General features: G+C 43.4%; 1 protein-coding gene across 1 annotated transcript in view; it reads right to left on the reverse strand.

The window, feature by feature from the left end:
- Positions 1 to 16,642, reverse strand: part of LOC132471663 (ephrin type-A receptor 6-like) — a 73,143-nt gene extending 56,501 nt beyond the window's left edge. Inside the window, exons 1-2 of the mRNA XM_060070889.1 lie at positions 15,800 to 16,642; positions 7,590 to 7,654 (exon numbers count right to left, since the gene is read on the reverse strand). Coding sequence (XP_059926872.1) covers positions 7,590 to 7,654; positions 15,800 to 15,893 — 159 coding nt within the window. The 5' untranslated portion in view covers positions 15,894 to 16,642. The remainder of the gene's footprint in view (positions 1 to 7,589; positions 7,655 to 15,799) is intronic.
- Between the last annotated feature and the right edge of the window lie 4,240 nt (positions 16,643 to 20,882).

Here is a 20,882-nt window from a genome sequence, read left to right on the forward strand (position 1 = left end):
GCACTGCCAGCAACTCTGAGCTGGCCCCTGGTCAGAGCAAGAGTGGGCCGTGCAGCGAGGAGCGGAGGAGGAACCGTGAGGAGCGTATATGTGGATATCACGTCTATTATTAGAGCACTGTGCTGACTACAACTCTGCTGAGAACTGCTGAAGCAGTGCTGTTGCTCAATATATGCCATAAGTACAACTTCACTGGCTGGCCAATCACTAGGCTGGACTCTGATTGGCTCTGTCACCTTACTAGATCAGTTTTTTCATTACTATGGCAACATCCATTTCAAGTCCAGTGGGCTCAAGCTCTTTATAGCTCTTTATAGAGTTGTTGAACTTAAGCATGGGTTTCAGATAATACTTAGTCTTTCATTGTGGAAAATACCAAACAATTACATTACATTTCATGAAATAATAAATAATGAACAAAATCCCTGCTAAGACAAACCAATGAAGCAACAAAGTGCAGTCGGGTGAAGGCAAGATAAAAGCAGTAAAAAGCAAATGTCTTTTACATTTTAAATGTCTTCTAAAAGCTGCCATGCGAGCAAGCTGCTCCCAGCCTGGCCCTGACATATTTAGAGGGATGGCGATCCACAACTTCAGGGCGCAGTGAGCTGCCTCTCCACTTTTCTCCTAAAATACCGCGGGGACGCTTGCAAGACCAGCAGCAGAGGAACGCTGGGCTAACGCAGGGGGAGGGGGGGATTGGGAAAGCAGCTGGCAGACACAACGCAGGGAGGCTAAAACGGTAGTGACACGTCTTCTCTTCAAGGGTTTCTTTAAAAGTCGAGCAGCAGAATAAGTTGCAACTTTTGGATGATTGTATGGATTGTTCTGGAACAAAAGAGCAAAGGAGCCTCCCACGGCTGCTGGCCTACAGCTTGACCTTCCACTGATGTTGCATCCCGTGTAACCAAGGCCGCCTTAATGCACGGGCTTACCTGGGCTGAAGCCCCAGGGCCTACGACGAGGGGCCTATCATGAGCTGCAGTATAGTTTTTATTTTTATTTTTATACTGGCTCATGATAGGCCCCCCGCTCGGCGTAGGCCCAAAACAATGTGATTTCTTGGGGCATACAAAGATCATAGGTTTATCACGAGGCAAGAAAATACTAAGAAAAATCTAATTGCTTTGGTATTTGTCTAATTTTCTGTCCGTCATTTGATATGAATTTTTGTGGCTTCTAATTGGCCCAATTTACCAGTGACCCACATGGGAACCATAACACAAAAGCATTCTAGAGGAATGACTTGGCTTGTGATTCTAAATTCATGCACGGGCAATCGGGCATACCTGGGCTGAAGCCTACGACTATCAGGGGCCTATCATGAGCTGCAGTATTTTATATATATTATATATATTAAATACTGCAGCTCATGATAGGCCTCTGCCCCAAACAAAAAATGACATTGTTTTGGTCCTACGCCGACCGTGGGGCCTATCATGAGCCAGTATAAAATATATATATATATATAATATATATAAATATTTTATACTGGCTCATGATAGCCCCCCCCCAACCCCCCCCCGCCCCGTGTGTGTGTGTGTGTGTGTGTGTGTGTGTGTGTGTGTGTGTGTGTGTGTGTGTGTGTGTGTGTGTGTGTGTGTGTGTGTGTGTGTGTGTGTGTGTGTGTGTGTGTGTGTGTGTGTGTGTGTGTGTGTGTATGGATTCCCAAGGCCCCGCCGAGGCCAAAGAGGAACCTCCGACTTGTTAATATGCTGTTATTAGGTGTGTTTATGTTTCTGCAGACTGGATCATGTTTTCTTTTGGTAATATGGAGTTAAATCAAAATTTCATGGAACATGGTTTCATAATCACCTTGTCTATCCTTCAATTATTTGGTCATCTATAATCTACTAATATAAATATTGTGATGTGTGTGGCTCAGTGAGGGTCACTGATACGTTTTGCACTCTAGACACATGGCATTTACACATTTTCATTGTAAGACCCCCTCTCAGGGGAGCTACGACACAGCTCAGCCCCAGGGCCCAATGGCACGTTAAGGCAGGCCTGCGTGTAACAGACCACCCACAATATATGGAACGCCTTACATGTTTAAAACACAAGCACATTTCTGATCTACTATTACTATTTCTTTATTAAGGAGATACTTTTATCCATTTTAGCCCCTTACCCCTACACTTGCAGGTAGAGTTTAGGAGCATCTAGCTCATGGATGTACATTAGGTTAGGCTGTGGATATTGGGGATTAAACCCAGTTCTTTTTGGCTGGGAATTGACTACCCTAAACTCAACAGAACCACTTAACTGAATTTGTAGTGAATAATGAGACGGTTTGGATGTTCCATACCAATGCAACGTGGCTGAGCATGTCGAGGGCGGAGAGTGTTTAAGTTAGTGCCACGATACATACGGTAACACTAATAATTATGTAAATTGAAAGCCTTTTGTGGGGGGGGGGGGGGAGAAACTACTGGCATATGACCACATCAACAAATTATGTTTTTTTAATATGTATATATAATACACATATAAGATTGTATTATGTATATATATATATATAGATGCTTCACATCACTCACACCCGTGGTCCATATATTCCCTTGTCCTGTGCGAACACTTGCTCGAAAAGTAGACATGGGAAACAAAACACAGCGTTTCTCTTTGAGCAACCACATAGCCATTTTTTCTTTTCATACCATGCTCGGGAGAAAGTTCTGTGGTAAGTTTTACCCCTATCCTTCGTTTGCTAGATAATGTTTATGTTCGGTCTGTCGGGGCCAAGTTTTTTGATGGCTAACTTCTCTTCCAATTTTAACATCTCAAATGTTTTTTTTATCAGAAAATCAACAATGTTAATCACAGGTGCAACACCACTCGTCCCATCTGCATCTGTTATAGGAAAGACGCAAGATACTGGCGGAATAATTTGAGTTAAAAGAAGAACAATTCTAGAATATGACCATGGGGCAGACTACTTTACGACCATATTGGCCTCTTTTAGCGCAGATTGCAATTCTTATTGCAGCCTGCAGGGATATGATATAAAAAAAACGGAGGAATGCGTCCCTGAGCTGCCCTGCCCCAACGTTGCATGACACGCTAAACTCAACTAGTTCGCCACCATCATCCAAAGTTTGATGTCAACCGACCAAAAATAGTCAGAAAGCCTACAGAAAACTATAGATAGTTAATGTGACAATCACATTATTAAAAATAGACTTAGAGCAATAATTTACTGCGGAAATCTTTTTTCCGCAGTAAAGTAGTTCGCTGCCCCACCTGCCCATATGGACGGCACACGCCTGCATTCATTTATAGGACTTCATGTCAATGATGAAATAATGATTAAATACCTTAATATACATTGACAGACATATATAGATGATTAATAAGTGCCAAATTAAAGGGGCCCTATTTGACGACCAGTTGTGATATTGATTAACCAATAAAAAAAATCCCAAAAATTCAAAATCGACCCCCCAGGGACATCACAAGTGGGGGTGTCTACCCAGATTTACGATGGATTTATAACTATACCAGTTATTATATATAGAAAGTTATTATAAGGTGTTACTGTACGTGCTATCATTACATACTAAGAGTAAGTGCTAACATTACATGCTAAATAGCTAACCTCTCCCATGATGATCCTGAAGAATTCTTTCTGGGGTTGTGTGTGCAGCTTTGTTTCTGTGATATCCAGCTATCTTTTCATAGCTTTTCCACGAGATCTAGAACCTTAAAACATCTTCCCATTTATTCCAAGGTATTTGACTTACCATGATCACTTATAATTCATCAAGAAATAAAATGTCAGAAAAGATGGCATTCACAGAGCAGAAGAAGAAGAGCAGAACACACACAGTAATGGTCCGAGATATCGTTACTAAATGCTTACCCATCAGGGGGTTAACTTCATCGATAACGTTACCGTGGGGATGATGGGTGTGCGTTGGTAATGTAGTGGTTTAACTTAAAGCAATAGATGCAGAAACTTCCAACCTGCTTTTCCTTTGAGAGGTACTGGTTTCGACCCACAGTGTCCGCAGCATATCACCCTAATGCAGGCCAGCCACGTAGCTGCTGCTTAATGAAAGGTATCTGACTGTAAGGTACACTGTAAGTATTTTGGATACAGAGATGTATTGTAGATGCATTTACTATGTAGATGCATTTACTTACAAATAGAGTCAAATGAAAATGTCCTATTTTCCTAAGTCCTGTGCATCAAGATCCTTTGCAAAAACAACAGTGCAGCCGAAGTCATGGCCGTCCTGGTGGGTAGACGGCTCTGCCACGCGGACAGCCAACTGTCATTTACACAGTGCAAATGTGAGGTTTCCGCCGCCAAAGGGGCTCAGGGTTTAAATTAAAACAGAGCCATTTATCATCCGCAGACTTCAAAATCTAACACGCAGCAGAGAGGAGGATGAAGACGACAGAGAAGTGCAGCTCCTATAGTCTTCATCATCAGAATGAATTATTGATTGAAGCAAAGCTGAGAGGTGTCATTGTGTTCTGTTGTTAATGTTGTTGTTGTTGCGTTTATCTTATACCACTTAATGATCAGGATTTTCAGATTGCCACAATTCACACTGGGCTTTGAACAGGCAGTTTGGATGCATGCTATAGGACTCTGTACATATATTGGAATCTGATTTTATTAGATTTTACGGAATTAATAATCATCCAAGCGCCGGAACCGTCGCTGCAGTATCGAATCTCGACTAAATTTTGACATTTTAAGATCATGGGAGAAGGGCTGTTGCACTCTTGTACTTAAATATTCATACATATTCATAAGACATTCATAAAAACAAACAGTTATTTCCCCACAGACATGGCCTGGGGAAGATGGGGTGCCAAATTAAAATGTGCTTTTTGTTTTCTTTCTCCATAGGAAGCCTGAGGCCAGGATCTGAGATTTACACTTCTCATAAATCAACACACAAACATACGTCTGGTGGACGGACACACCCGGGCCCTGGGGTCTGCCCTCACTTTAAAGTTATCACAAAGAAAAAGTTACTTCACTCAAACTCCATTGGGGAGCTGAACAGAGAAAAACTGGGTTGGGTCATGTGTAATTTGAAATACACCAGCAGTAAAGAAAGTGTATACTTGTGGTACTCACTTCCTTTAACTGCAGAGGATTTCATTTTAATGTTGTACACACATATTCCTTCAAGGACCCACAGGGCCAACGACCAAACGGGGAATCTCAGAGGCCCAAAGTCCTCCTAATTGGAACCACATTGGCTCCACATGCTCAATAAGGGTGTTCATTTTCCTGCGTGATTTTCTGTGTCTTTGACTTTTTAGAAACCTCTAGCTGATCTTGGGTTTGTTTTAGGCAGAAGGATCAACACAGCAACGTAAGGCCACATTTAGACATGACGGGAGGGACATGTTTGAGAGGAAGAGCAATATCTAAAAGTATGAACTCTGAGGCAATTTAGGAGAACGCAACAGGATGTTTCTGTGGGTTTAAGGAAGTGAGTGCCGTGACTGTAATACTTCTGAATATGTAGTTTAGACAATTATCATCTATTACTATTTGGGAATTAACGTGGCGTTCACATAGAATCAACTGACAGAGAGAACTGTTACGTAAGCACTGTAGGGGCCCTATCTTGCACCCAGCGCAATTGACCATCTACACCGATGCATGCATCGTTGCTAGTTTGCATCCGGCGCAAAGCTGATTTCCCCCCGCAGCAAACTCACGCCACTACACTTACGCCCTGAGAGGCATGTCGGCGAAAAGCAGAAGTGTGTTCCGGCGCAAATGATACATGGTGCTATCTTACTGAAAGATTTTGCAATTACGCCACTGACCGAAGAAATCCTGGTCTGAGTGCCCTAGCGGATAGCACAGTTGGTGTTGCTATTTTGATGCGCCTAGGCAGGTTGAAAATATAACATAAGCTACCACACACACACGTAGGGCTATACACAGCACAAACATGCAAACAATTAGTCTGGCGGGGGTAGCTCGGCGGCAGTCCGACAGCTCAGCTCCGGGAGTGCACTCCCTTTCTCCTCCATATCTCCTCCTCCGGACTGCCGCCAAAGATTCGGCGGCAGTCCGGCAGCCCCGGCGCGGGAGCTCAGCGGCAGTCCAGCAGAGAAAGGGATTGTTCTCCCGGAGCTGAGCTGCCGCCGAGTTCCCCCCGCCGGAACTGCTCGTCGGCTGGTCCACAAAATCTTAGCTATCGTCTGATTGGAGGGGAGTGGGGAAGTGGGAGGTAATATGGCTAGCGCCGAAGTGGGAGAGCGCCGAAACTGACTCGCTCGTTTGGTAACTGTAGGCGGGGTATTTTCAGCGCATATCTCACTCAAAAAATCATGTACGGAATTTTTTCAAAGTTTGTATGCTTGTGGGAACACCAGAGACCCAAAACAACACCCCAAATCCCAGGAAAAGTGTTGTTTTCATTATATGTCCCCTTTAAATCATTTGGGAAAGAACAGCTGACACAGAGGTAACTTTTAGGATTGACGAGTATATGATCGGGAGAAAAACTAGTTTTACTGCGAGTGAGTGTTTAAAAGAATGAATGAATGCAGGTGAGGCTTGACATGCTTGGTGTGTGCACCCATCTGCTAAACACACGCAAACTAAATACGTAACGCATAATACAGTCCATGGCAATGTATATTAACGGGGGGACACATGCATATTATGAACACACACATTATGAACACAAGTCGATAACAATAATATATACAATACTGGTAACAAACAATGTTTGTTAATGTATTGCCGCATATACTTAAATAGACCCACAGTTGCGCCAACAAGACCGCATATCATATATGGTTAAATTCTCTTTGCCGAAAATTACATGACAACTCAGTGTTTCTGAAGTTGTAGAAGAAAACACTATTCCAGGTGTGAATTAGGCCATATTATAAGGGCCATGAACTGAGCAATTTGAAGTTTGAAATTCATGTGGTCATGCATCTGTCTCAGACTTCAAACGTGCCGTCAAAATATGAACTCGTCAGGTTCAAATGCTTTCATGGCTCTTAAAGGTGATGGGAGATTGCACTCTCATTGGTGCACGCAACGCCCAAAACACACCTACGTGCATTCAGACTAACCCATTTAAGATTTGCATCGGGCGCCAGAGTCATTTTCCGCCGGTATAATAGCAACAGCGCAAGAGACCCGCCCACAAAGCTACTTGCGTTTCGCGCTTCTCACTTGCATTGCAGACCGTTAAAATAGGGCCCTAGGTCTGTCAAGCAGGATTTAGCATGACAGTCAATTTTTGACTGAGATCATTTCTGTTTAATACACCTGGTTACATTATGAGCCATGTAAATGCGGTATTTCATTCTCTCACCTGAAAATAACCATCACCTTAATAAAAATACCTTTTCTGTTTATCAGCCATGAAGGTGATCTTTCATACTAAAAATACTTCTAATATATGAGAGTAATGCTTCATACATGCAGTGGCTCTCTTATATTATTAAAGAGCTTAGTGCAATGGCTCCCTTTTACCCGTAGATTTCCTTTTTTTGTATGTTAACGTACAGAATGACTCATTTGTTAATGCACCTCTGGTTCATACGTACACACCAGACTATGACTGAATTACTTGGGGAATACTCACTCCGTTGACTGGGTAAGTCCTCCAGTCCAGCTCCCCGAGAACTGTGGTCGTATCCAGCAGCACCACTGGGAGAAAACACACACACACACACACACACACACACACACACACACACACACACACACACACACACACACACACACACACACACACACACACACACACACACACACACACATGTAAAATATTGTCAATATTAGTCAATTCATTATAGTGGTTCTTTCATTAAGGGTTGGTTAGTTAGCAACTTTCTATCTAATATAGTGGTTCCAATTAAAATAAGAAGAGGTTAAATTAAAGTATGTTTCGGTCTAATAAGGTGCAATGAATGGAGTTAAATTTGCCTGAAGATAAGAGGGTAGTTTGACTCAGAGCAGGCAAGCGAGAGGGAGACGGAGAGAGAGAGGGGGAGAGACAGAGAGAACTGGAGAGAGAGTGGTAAAGAGACGAGATGGACAGACTGATGGGTGCTGAATGATGAAAGCAGAGTGAGCGACAGGAGAGTGGAGGCAACAAAATGGAGAGAGGGAGAGAGGGAAAATTGTGAGACAGAGAAAGTGAAGGAGAGAGGGGGAAATGGAGGGCGCGGTGAGGAGGTCGCAGAGGAGACGTAACAAAGGAGGGCTGAAAGTGTTGAGCGGAGAGCGTTGGGCCCAAAGCGGTTATCAAACTGTCGGAGAGTCTCGGCTGGAGCCCTCCAACACTTATCAGGTTCAGCCAGCTATGAAATCACGGCTCGTGCCACGTGTCCCGGACAGGTATATGGCCGCCCGGAAAGCGATTCGGCTGCCGGAAGGCGATTCAGCGGCCGGACTCTCTCCAGCAGACAGAACCGTCCCGAAACTCAGAATACGATCAATCAGCCCAACAGAACCTCCCGACCCTGGTAAAGCCTTGTGATGTAGACATGATACCCCTAACCCTAAAAAGGTCTCAGAACTCCAGGCTGGACTTATGCATGCATGTGTGTGTGCCTGTGGCTGTGTGTCTGTGTGTGCGTGTTTGTCTGAGCATTGGGTAGTTTGTGTATGTGTTTGTGCCAGTGCACGAGAGAGACAGTACGTTTACATGCACAGCTTAATCCGATTAAAGCCACAGTTCGACTATGCTCCTCAATCGGACAACAGCAATTGTCAGAGTATACATGGCGGTGAGAAAATCGGTTCATTGGCCGAAGCATTTCATATCCCGGTACGATAGGTGGCGCTGTGCCCATTTCAACTACCGGTGATAGAGCCACCGGTTGACCTCTTTACGACGCTAGCAACAACAAACTCAGGCGGAATTCGAGAAAGATGTTTTCAGTAGACAGCTGTCAGTTCACTTTGGGTCATGTCATTTCTCAGACGCTCCATTGGTCCAATCTCTCGGGTCGATTGCGGACTCCTCCGGGAGTCCGCGTACGGCAACAATCCCTTTCTTCTCCATGTCGTGTTTCAATCTGGTTCGCCAGGGAGTCAAAGCCAAAGTTCCTTTCCCCCAATTCCTTCTCCACCATGGCCGAGATAACCACCACTACGAGTATTTACTTGTTGCTGAAGTACCAGAGAGTCGGAGAACCCGACGCAATATTTGAAGGGGACATTTTATGAAAACAACCATTTTCCTGGGATTTGGGGTGTTGTTTTGGGTCTCTGGTGCTCCAACACGCATACAAATTTTGACCAAAAAATCGGTACATGATTTTTTTAAGTGAGATATGCATTTCTGAATTTACCCCGCCTACAGTTACCAAACGAGCGTGTCAGTTTTGGCGCCCCCTCCTACGTAGGAAGGGGGCACAGTTGAATATGACCTCCTACTTCCCCACTCCCCTCCAATCAGAGCATAGCTAAGATTTTGTGGACCAGCCGACGAGCTGCTCCGGCGGGGGGAACTCGGCGGCAGCTCAGCTCCGGGAGTACAATCCCTTTCTCTGCCGGACTGCCGCCGAGCTCCCCCCGCCGAAACTTCGGCGGCAGTCCGGAGGAGGAGACATGGAGGAGAAAGCGATTGTACTCTCGGATCTGAGCAGCCAGACTGCCGCCAAGCTACCCCCGACGGACTTTGCAGCTCCCGGAGGACACCCGCCGGAGCAGCCGGAAAGCTTCGGCGGCAGTTCAGCTCCCGGATTACACCGCCGGAGCTGCCGGACTGCCGCGGCGGCCGAACGGCTTCGACGGCGGCAGTCCGGCAGCTCCGGTGGTGCCGCGGCAGTCCGGCAGCTCAGCTGCCGGAGTACGAGATTTTTTTTCCTAAAAGCTATATCCAGCAAACAGCTTCAAAAACATGTTTTCTGGAACTCAAATACTATGTTTACTTGTTGTGAAAACACCATAATATGTCTCCTTTAAGATTCATAATATCAGAGATATTCCCTTCGGTTCGACAGCGGCGCAATGAATGAATAAAGATCATAGAAAAACATTTTGACAGATGTGCCCGAAGTTACTACTTAACAACCTCGTTGATGACCAACATATAGAAAGACATGTACTTTTAATTCAGCCTTTGGTGAAATCGAAGTGTACAGGTTTCCTGTCGGCTCCCAGACCGCAGTCGAGGAGCACAGGAGAGACATTTCCTCAAGGGCCGATGTTCTCTCGGGGGTAACACCCTTCACTTTGACCGGCGGTGGGTCTGCTTATAAGTCGGAACAGTACACGTTTGCACAGACACAACCGGACTCGTTCATTCACTAAAATGACACTCCCTCGCTGAAGTCACACACACACACACACACACACACACACACACACACACACACACACACACACACACACACACACACACACACACACACACACACACACACACACACACGCTACTCTCATAACAGAAGTGTAGTGTTTACTGAATGCATGTTGATGAAGATACACTTCTTAGAGGGGGTAACTGCATTGGCACGACAAAAATGGCGCCCATTCATTCCTATGAAAACTGCTCAATGGCGCAGGGCAACATCAAGGAGAGATTTGCTTCCGCATCATGGGAGCCTAGCCACGGCCTAGTGCATGAAGTTCCAGATGTAGAAATATTCTCGTTCTCTAGCATTGTTAGCATTGTAGCATCATAAGCGAGAGGTCTGAGCGAGCACAGCAGCATTGTTTACCGATCATGGAAGTATAAGTTACTAACCCCCCCGATGATGCTCTATCTGTGATCTTTAAATTACATTCCTCCTGCCATCTAGGCAACAATAATTTAACATTCTTTTATTTATATTATTATTCGAGATTAGTTTGTCCCTTTTTGGCCTGATATGGAAAAAAACTAAATTTTCATTTTTGTACTTTAAAACAAAAATCATAATTACCGCTCTTTTTAAATGTATGAGTATATATATATATACATGAATGGTGAATCACAAATATATCGCCAGCAGAGGAACGTGAGTTATTGAGTGCACGCGTCCAACAGCTGAACCAGTCTACAAATCCCTCGCCGACTTTAAGTGATAAAAAGTCACCACAATGCCTAAAAACCATCAACGTCTTCAATGTTAAATAAAAATAAAAACCTTGAACACAAGAAGTTAATGGAGCCGTGCGACTGAGCCCACTCAGCTTGAGGTGGTGTTTTGAAAAGAGAAAACTTACATTTTAATAGTACATGGTATAAAGATAATTATGAGCCTTTGATAGATATCCATACATTTTTTGCGGAGACACATTCCTGTTCCCCACTTTTATATATTGGAGTGAACGGAGAGATCTACTTCTGGGCCCCATGAATCAAGGGACCCGTCCACCGCCTGCTAAAACAACTGCAATACCAGGCTTGGCCGCTGAACACTGGTGGATTGCGAAAGTATGCACTAGTCCAGGGGACCTTGGCAACAACATGACTATCATCTCCTTATACTTCTGGCTCACGGCCCCGGGAAAAGATCTCAAGCATGCGCAGAACGCAAAATCAGATTCCAATCGAATTGACCATAAGCATTGCACGCTTAATGCGACTATCTATCGAATAATCTAGGGGTCTTAACCCGACTATGAGTAACCCGATTCAATTCGATTTTAGTCCGACTAAGGTGTATACATGCATCTTAATAATCCAATCATAACCCCTTGTGTCTACTTTATTTTGTAAAAGTCAATAAATAAACCTACACTTAACACTTTTTAAACAAGTTGAGAAATTCAGAAACAGTTGAGAATAATCTAGGGATCTTAACCCGACTATGAGCAACCCGATTCAATTTGATTTTAGTCAGACTAAGGTGTATACATGCATCTTAATAATCCAATCATAATCAGACTAAGCCAATAATTGTGTGTCATGTAAACGCTAACAGTGTTATTGTGTGTGTGTGAACCCATGTGTCTGAATCATTGTATGTGTAACATTGTTGCTGTATTGGTGCGTCTGTGTGTGTGTTGGTCTGTGTGTCGATGCATGTGTTGTTGCATGCATTCGTTGTTGGGTATGTGTGTTTGTGAGGTACAGATTGTGCATCCCTGCATGTTATTTCTGGCACACAGGTGCACCTTGGTGTGTTTGGCTCAGGAATGCCCTCTGCAACCCTCCAATCTCCCCGACCACCTTCCCCACCCTGCCCCACTAACGCCCCCCGCCGCCCCTCCCACGACAGTCCTTCTCATATTGCAGAGGAGCAGTTTCCCCGGTCTGCAGATACTGGGCTAATTATCATCTCTGCTCCACTACAGAACTTGACCCACTCTACACGGCAGAGGGCTGCAGCTCTCCCTCCTGTCAATCAAACTACCGCTGGGACACTACAGCACAAACATCACAGGCAACACTGTCATTATTATTAGTAGTAGTAGTATTAGGGTAATGAGTATGATTAGCAGTAGTAGCAGTAGCAGCCGTGTGTGATTCATATAAGCAGCAAATGCAACACATGCCCAAGGTAGTTGGAAAGAATGAGCACATTTTTATTGGAAACATTTATCAATGCTTTGTCACATTGCTAAATAGCCTAAATGTTATTCAGGTTGAAACATAAAACAATAACAAATATGTGTTGTTTGTATAAGCACACCACAAGTAGCACTAATAGTAGTACTTCTATATACCTATATTGATTATAGCAGTGCTACTTATTACTTATATTATTTATAGTAGAAGTGGTACTAAAATGATTATGATTTCTAATCTATTATATAAATGAAGTATAAATAATCTCAGATCAATGCATCGTGATGACAGGACTATGAAAAGGGTATCAAACCCCTTGTGTTTACATTATTTTGTAAAAGCCAATAAATAAACCTACACTTAACACTTTTTAAACCAGTTGAGAAATAACTGCAAAATACGCATCACATAGCGAGAAGACAAATAAAAACAAAATCAGGATTTCATGTAATCTGAAACAGTTTAACATATTGATCATACAGGACAGATTTCCCCAGATTAACATCACTAGATTATAATAAAGACATTAAACATTTTGTATGGATTGCATATCGAACTCCACCCACTCAGCAAGATATACAGAGGGAGAAAGAGAGAGAAATTAAGAGAAAGAGATCGAGGCAGAAAGACAGGGAGAGAGGGAGAGAGCGATAAAGAGAAACAGAGAGGGAGAGAGACACAAAATGCGAAAAAATAAATAAGAGGAGCGAGATTGATTTTCTACACAGGATGAGAAGAGGTTGTTTGTCTGATAATAAATACACAATGTTCCATCTTCCCCAACCCCCTCAGTCCCCCGTCATCATTCGATGCCTCCTCCTCTCTGTGGACACACACACACACACAAACACATGTGGGCACGCGCACACACACACATAAACACACGCACACACATATCTTATTGACTTTCACCCGCGCACGCGCACACACACACACACACACACACACACACACACACACACACACACACACACACACACACACACACACACACACACACTCTTTCTGGCATATACGTGGACTTGCACAAAAGCATAATCTAAAACATATAACACACTGACACGCATATACATGGATGCACAAACGGATGCAAAGAAGCACTTACTATAACACACATACATGAAATAAGGCCCTATCACACACACACACACACACACACACACACACACACACACACACACACACACACACACACACACACACACACACACACACACACACACTGTTGCGTGGTGGTAATAGGGCTGAGCAGTAACAAGATTGTAGTTCTCTGTGAGGCTGGTGTAATGGCAGCTTTCCCCCTCTCTAGAACACATATCACTGGAGGAGAGCACTTTATTCCCGGTACAAATCACGTTACCCCCGTCTAGACGCTCCCACTCTTACGTGAAGAAGGCATAATAATAATTATCATCTCTAAGTCTTCCTGTCCAGTGAGATGCCATCTCAGGGAATCACCCTCACACCTGAATACATGGCTTCACATAATCTTTCACTAAATAATATTGTATGCTCTATGGCGTATGCTTTTCGATCATTATGCAGATATATTTGGAGGGGTGTTATTTATGTATTATTTTTTGGGGGTTATCGTTTTCTATATGTTATTATTATTTCAATAAATGTGTGCATTTCCCTTTATGTTTTATTTGTTTCGGTCAGTGAATGATTGTATAGTTTCAATCGGAATTGACTAAATAAGCAAATGACTTATTTACCTGTACAGTAGGCCCTACACACAAAAAGTCAACCTTACTGAACTTAATTTGACATGCATGCGTTGAAGCATAGACACACATCTATAAACACACACACACACACACACACACACACACACACACACACACACACACACACACACACACACACACACACACACACACACACACACACAAAACAGTATTTATCACACACACACACACACACACACACACACACACACACACACACACACACACACACACACACACACACACACACACACACACACACCTCAGGCACTAAACAATTAATCCCTATCAAGTAATGTTAAAGTTCGACATTTTCAGGCAGTGCGGTCCTGTCGATTAGACATGCGCATGTCGGGGAGAAATAATCACAAAGGCCATAACTAACAGAAATGCCGGAAATTAAAAATGTCAACAAGTAACGTCAGGTCGATTGGATGGCAGGTTTCGGTGGATGCGGTGGGTATGGCTACGGGTGTCTTAAGTGTGTCCCTCTATCTAATCCACCTGACCCTTTACGAGCATGCAAGTGCAAACTGAGAAGTGCAAGAGGGCTTTGGTATCCCTCTCAAAAAGTCTGCATGTTACGTCACCTTCATCATCCGGGCGTTATTTACTCCTAACTCCTGATGTCAGCCACTTTGTAAAGAGGCATGTGTTTTCATAATCCAATCCACTCAGTATAGTGCGGGAGGATGGACAATTACAGATGTTTAACACTGAACTTTATTAATTACATTACCAACAAAATTAATGTTGATAATAACCAACTTTATCAAGACTATTAACACGACTTAATTATACTACTATTAAGCAACTATATTAAGAATATTAACCAACGCTTCATTGGCAACTTATTCGTTGAGCTCATGAAATACGTTGGCATACAAGTTGAAAAATAGCGCTGCAGGATATCCATATATCGGAAAGCTTATGTGAATATGAAAGAATATTAGTTGTGGTGCCTTTTTGCTAAATCGGCTATGCGTTTGTTCAGACATAGTAGTTCCACTTCATTATATTTGTGTCTCGACCTTATTGAAATGTGCAATAAGAATATGGGTTGTGTGTTCATAATTCCGTTCTATTGTTGTAGGACTTTACAGGGTTGGTCATATGAGCAGTGGGTTTTGAGTACAGGGCGCTGTGTTAACACGCATACACTCATACACTCATGATGGGTGCTGTTAGGGACCCTAACCCATCACCTCAAACAGACCATCACGTGATGGACAGACACTTGACTCAATAATCAATAAATCAAATGAAAGTTGGGTCAACTCTTGGCTTCCACGTGAAGTGATCATCCGAGATGTTTTAGGTGACATTCATGAATGCATAATACATAGATATTTTTCCATACTATTTCGACAACGTATTTATTTTGAATCATTTGTCCTTCGTTGGTAGGCTATCACTTGCCTTAACAGCTCCTTAACTTTGCCCTACTTGGCTGTTTGTGTAACCCGCGGAATATCAGACAAAGAGTGACACCATGTTCAACAATATAGTTAGTTTACTGGTTATAGTTTTTCGAATCTTTTTTAGTTTTCTATTATTTTGTCATTTAAAAAAAACGACCAGCAGACACAAAACTGCTCCGTCCTTGGTGCTCACCTTGGTTACCTGTACCTGGATCCATCAAGATGCTCCTCAGCAGGAAGAAAAACACGAAGCATTTCCATCCAGAAGTCATTCTTAAGGCAAGCATCCACCGCGTGATCTCAGTTCACACTGATAGCGGAAAAAACAAAGGAGAAGCTTCAGTAAATCCCACGAGCCCGATCGGTTGGAGAAGCACCGAAGAAAAATACATTAAATAAGTTAATACACCCCCAAAAAATACAAAACAAGGCAGTGTGAGATCCGAGTTGCTGTCTTTCCCAGCCGACATCCCGCTCTCCTCCACCGTCAGACGAGGCAGCCGCCGAACGACTGTCGGTCATTGCGCACATCTACCACGGCGCCTCTCAAGTTGAAATTAACCCTGGATCTCAGGAGGGACTCACAACCCACTATTGTCTAACAAGCTATAGAGGCTTGTTATTGGAAGTAGAAAAGAGTCAAAGAGTTGTGAGAGGCTGAGAGTTGGGCTGGTCTCGACCGGTGTCACCAGACAGTCTGGCGGGTGTTGAGTTTCCTGGCGCGGGTCCCGAGAACACGGAGAGACGGGAAAACACTCGGCTTCCCGCTCTCACATGGAGCTAATGCACCCTCTTTTCTCTCTCTCTCTCTCTCTCTCTCTCTCTCTCTCTCTCTCTCTCTCTCTCTCTCTCTCTCTCTCTCTCTCTCTCTCTCTCTCTCTCTCTCTCTCTCTCTCTCTCTCTCTCTCTCTCTCTCTCTCTCTCTCTCTCTCTCTCTCTCTCTCTCTCTCTCTCTCTCTCTCTCTCTCTCTCTCTCTCTCTCTCTCTCTCTCTCTCTCTCTCTCTCTCTCTCTCTCTCTCTCTCTCCATTTCTCATATCAGCATCTCTCTCCCACTCCCAGCCCCCCCTTCTGCCCCACTAGCTTCGGGAAAGCGTCGCTTTGGCGTCACCTTGATTTCCACAGGCAGACATTTCTCCTAAAAAGGTAGCCTACATTAAGATATCGGTTCTTCTTGGAACTGCAAGTTAGACGTTTACGATATTAACATGAAAAAGCGGCTCGCACGTCGAAGTGCGGATATTTAAGTTTCTCGCACTGGGCTACTCGCAAGGCTGTACTCAATAATTAAAGCGTGCGTTCATCAATCAACCCGCTGGTCAGCGCTGCTACCCTCTATGTCGGCTATAGGGCAGCAAACACCCCCACCCACGCAAGTGCAAACACATGCGAACACACATTAACACACAAACACACGCACACATAACAGATACACATAAACAGGCACACAAATAACAAATTCACTTTCAAACTCATGCACAGAGAGATATTAGATGTACACACACACACACACACACACACACACCACACCACACCACACCACACCACACCACACCACACCACAACACACACACACACACACGCTACTCTCATAACAGAAGTGTAGTGTTTACTGAATGCATGTTGATGAAGATACACTTCTTAGAACGAAGCCAAAGGATGCTACAAAGGGCACCAAAGAAAGTCCACGCCGCTAGCGAGAATTGCAACATGTCTATTCGGGCCGAGAGCGCATTTGAACGTCTCTGCAGAACAGATTCTAACCACTGTTCTGCAATTTTCTACAAGATCTTGAGTCCTAAACTAACCACTTGATGATGGACTAGAAACAAACCATGAAGACTGATGTACAAGCACTAGCACTAAGGCAGCCAAGTAGGACATGGTTCAAAGCCATAGCAGGTGGCCAGGTCGGACAGTCTTGTTGTGAGAGATTCTCAACCATCGCTCCCCTATCGACAATGATCTCCAACACACCTCTGCCCCCCTTCTACCTCCCCTTCTATGTTTCTAACTGAAACTTGGTTAAAAAAAAAGGAACAGCCTAACCATTTTGAATGAGACAGCTCCTCCCAACTTTGACTTTAAGGATGTTTGGCTGGAAAAAGAGGTGGAGGGGTCGCTGTTTTATCTGAGAGTGTATTTCAAGGCAAACAGATGTCACTAGGTGATTTCCCATCCTTTGAATACCTGTGTGCTGTACGGAAATATTCCCCCAGAGTTCTGCTACCAATCATATACAGGCCATCAAAATATTCAGAAAACTATTTTCATGACTTTACAGAACTACTGTATAGCATTTCCACTGACTTTGACTGTCGGGTTATAACTGGTGACTTTAATATTCATATTAATGATTCCAATGACCATAGTGTGAAAGAAATCGTTGCTATCCTGGACACATTTGAACTGTCACAACACGTGAAAGGGCAACTCATTATCGGGGACATACCTTAGACATGATTATCAAAGGGTCTCTGATGTCTATGTGATTGATCCTCCCTATCTGACCATTTCTGTGTTTTCTTTGATATATCCTTTATTCCTGACCCCCAAATAAAATAAAATACTGTTAGGAAAACGATATTGCAATGATAATTCTAGTGCACTCTTTAAAAAAGCCATCTCTGTGCTACCACCCCTCACCTCTGTTGATGATCTGGTGGATAACTTGATTTCCAAAATTGTGAATGTTATAGAAGTCATCATAGATGAGAAATGCTGCCTCTGTGGAAGTCCAGAAAATAGAAGGCCACAAGGCTGAACCCAACTGGCTGAAAACAACATTTTGAAGAAGGCAAAGTTAGATGTATAAGACAAGCCATCAATATTTCCATTTCAAACATAAATGTTGGATCAACACCATGTTTATTTAAAGTAATGTGGTAATGATGACTCGATGTAATGCCCTAAACTACAAAACTCTTACAGTGACACAATTGAAGCCATCAACCTGCTGCCCTGATGCTTAACCTACGAGCCTCTTTAAAAAGGTACTTGACTGCCTGGCACGAGACATACTGCGAATAGTAAACAGCCGTCTCAAATCATGCAACTTTCCAAAAGCCTTGAAAAATGCAGTTATTAACCCCTTTTGAAAAAGCGGATTCTAGATGCTTCTATCATTAACAGCTACTGAGCAATATCAAATATACCCCTTCATAAGTAAAATAGAGAAAGTTGTCCTCAAGCAACTTAATGATTTATTTGTCACAATTAGCTGACAACTTCCAGTCAGGAGTTCGACCCCTTCATAGCAACGAAACCGCTCTCATTAAAGTGGTCAATTATATTAGTCTTAACACAGACTTTAGTACATTTATGGTATTGGACCTTAGTGCTGCATTCAACACTGTTGACCACTCAATACTTTTGGAAAGATTGGAAAATTGGGTTTGGATTTTCGGTTGTCCTAAACCGGTTCAGGTCTACAAGACAGGAACTTCTTGTCTCCATTGGTAACTATAGGCGGGTTCTGACTGAGGGACTTCTTGGAAAGCGGCTAAGTGTTTTGGCTACGCCCACTTACTTATTTCCCCTCGGCGTCTGTTCCGATACAGGAACATTTCTAGCGGCTACAGAGTTCAAATGTGACGTAATTAGTTTGGCAACAATTTTTTCTTACGCGATTATTCATTTATTGTCAAGAATAATTTATTTATTATTTATTGTCTCCGTCTGCGCTGCTTGTTTTTTTTTTATTAAATGGCGCTGTTCATATGTTGTGGCTGCGTCGAGTTCTACTCACATCATATCCTGCCTTAAGCGTACGTCGTACTCACATCATACCTCGCCTCAACCACATCCGGTCAGCATCGACTAGTTAGGAGCGGCTCAGTTGCGGCTCAGAAAGCTCCTAGCCCGGGGCGGGTACTACCTGAGCCACTAACCGAGCCGCTAAACAGTGAAGTAGGGCGGACCCTCTCTCCCCAGCCACACCCATAGCAGCTCTATAGAGGGAAGGTCCCTCCATTGGTATGCAGGCACAAATCTATAAAGCCCTTTCCCAACCAATCATCCTAAAGACCTACTGTGCCAGTGCACAGAGCAGGTCAAGGACTGGATGTGCTTGACCTGCCACGACTTGAATTGTCTACGACTGAATTAGGACAAAACCAATTTTTTGCTGCAAAAGATGAGAGACTGAAAGTTGCGTCCTGAAAAAAATCACAAGACTAAGGCCCAATCCCAAAGTGAGCCCTGAGGACTACGGACTACGGACTCACGGGGCCCTATCTTGCATCCGGCGCAATTGACTTTCTACACTAATGCATGTGTCGTTGCTAGTTTGCAACTGGCGCAGAGCGTTCTTTTCCTTCCTGCGCCACGCGTCAGTAAATTAGGGAATTATCTTGCGCCCCAAGGGGCGGTTCGGCGAAAGGAGGAGGCGTGTTCTGCCGCAAACGTTCCCTGGTGCTATTTTGCAGTTTCAGAAATCACTTGCGCCACAAACCAGGAAATACCTGGTTTAAAGTCAGTGGCGCGTTGTTCAGATGCTATTTTAAGGGCGCATGCATAATGTTGCTTGTGCACCTCGCGCATACACTTTCCTTCTCTCATCTACCTAGCCACACATTCTTGGTAAATTATTTGGGAAAGAACAGCTGATACAGTGGTAATAAGTTGTACTTTTAAATCAATGCATCTGCAAACACCGTGCAGCAAATACATATTTTCTTGATACAGACAACACACGCAAACTAATCACGTAACACATAATACAGTCCATGGCAATGTCTATTAACGGGGGAACACATGTATTAGGAACACAAGTCGGTAACAATAATGCATACAATATTGGTAAGAATCAATGTTTGTTAATGCATTGCGTATATAATTAAATAGAATTTTACAGGCACAGCCATTTTGTTTGTGAGTCGTAAGGTCAATCTCTGTGAACTTGGTTGACTCTCAGAATCCCGAGTGGGATAGACCAAAAGGGGGCGTGCCTCTGTAAAATGCTGCAAGAAAGCTGGGAGATTTTCATCTTTGCAACTTATGTTGGGGGTGTACGAGGCATCTGGAACACACCATAAGACTTGTCAAACCCTGATTATGTTTAAATCAAGGTTGAAAACCTTTCTGTTCACCTTCGCTTTCTGCTAAACTATAATGCAATTGTACCTTATCATTTTATTCAAATGACTAATGCGTTCTTTTAAATCCTGTTTCATTTAATGCATTTTATTGAAATCTTGTTTATTTGATGTACATGTTCTCTATGTGAAGCACATTGAGTCTGCAGTGACATGGCTACGCATTTATACATATATTTTT

This window comes from Gadus macrocephalus, chromosome 14, assembly GCF_031168955.1.
Source record: "Gadus macrocephalus chromosome 14, ASM3116895v1".
NCBI lineage: Eukaryota > Metazoa > Chordata > Actinopteri > Gadiformes > Gadidae > Gadus > Gadus macrocephalus.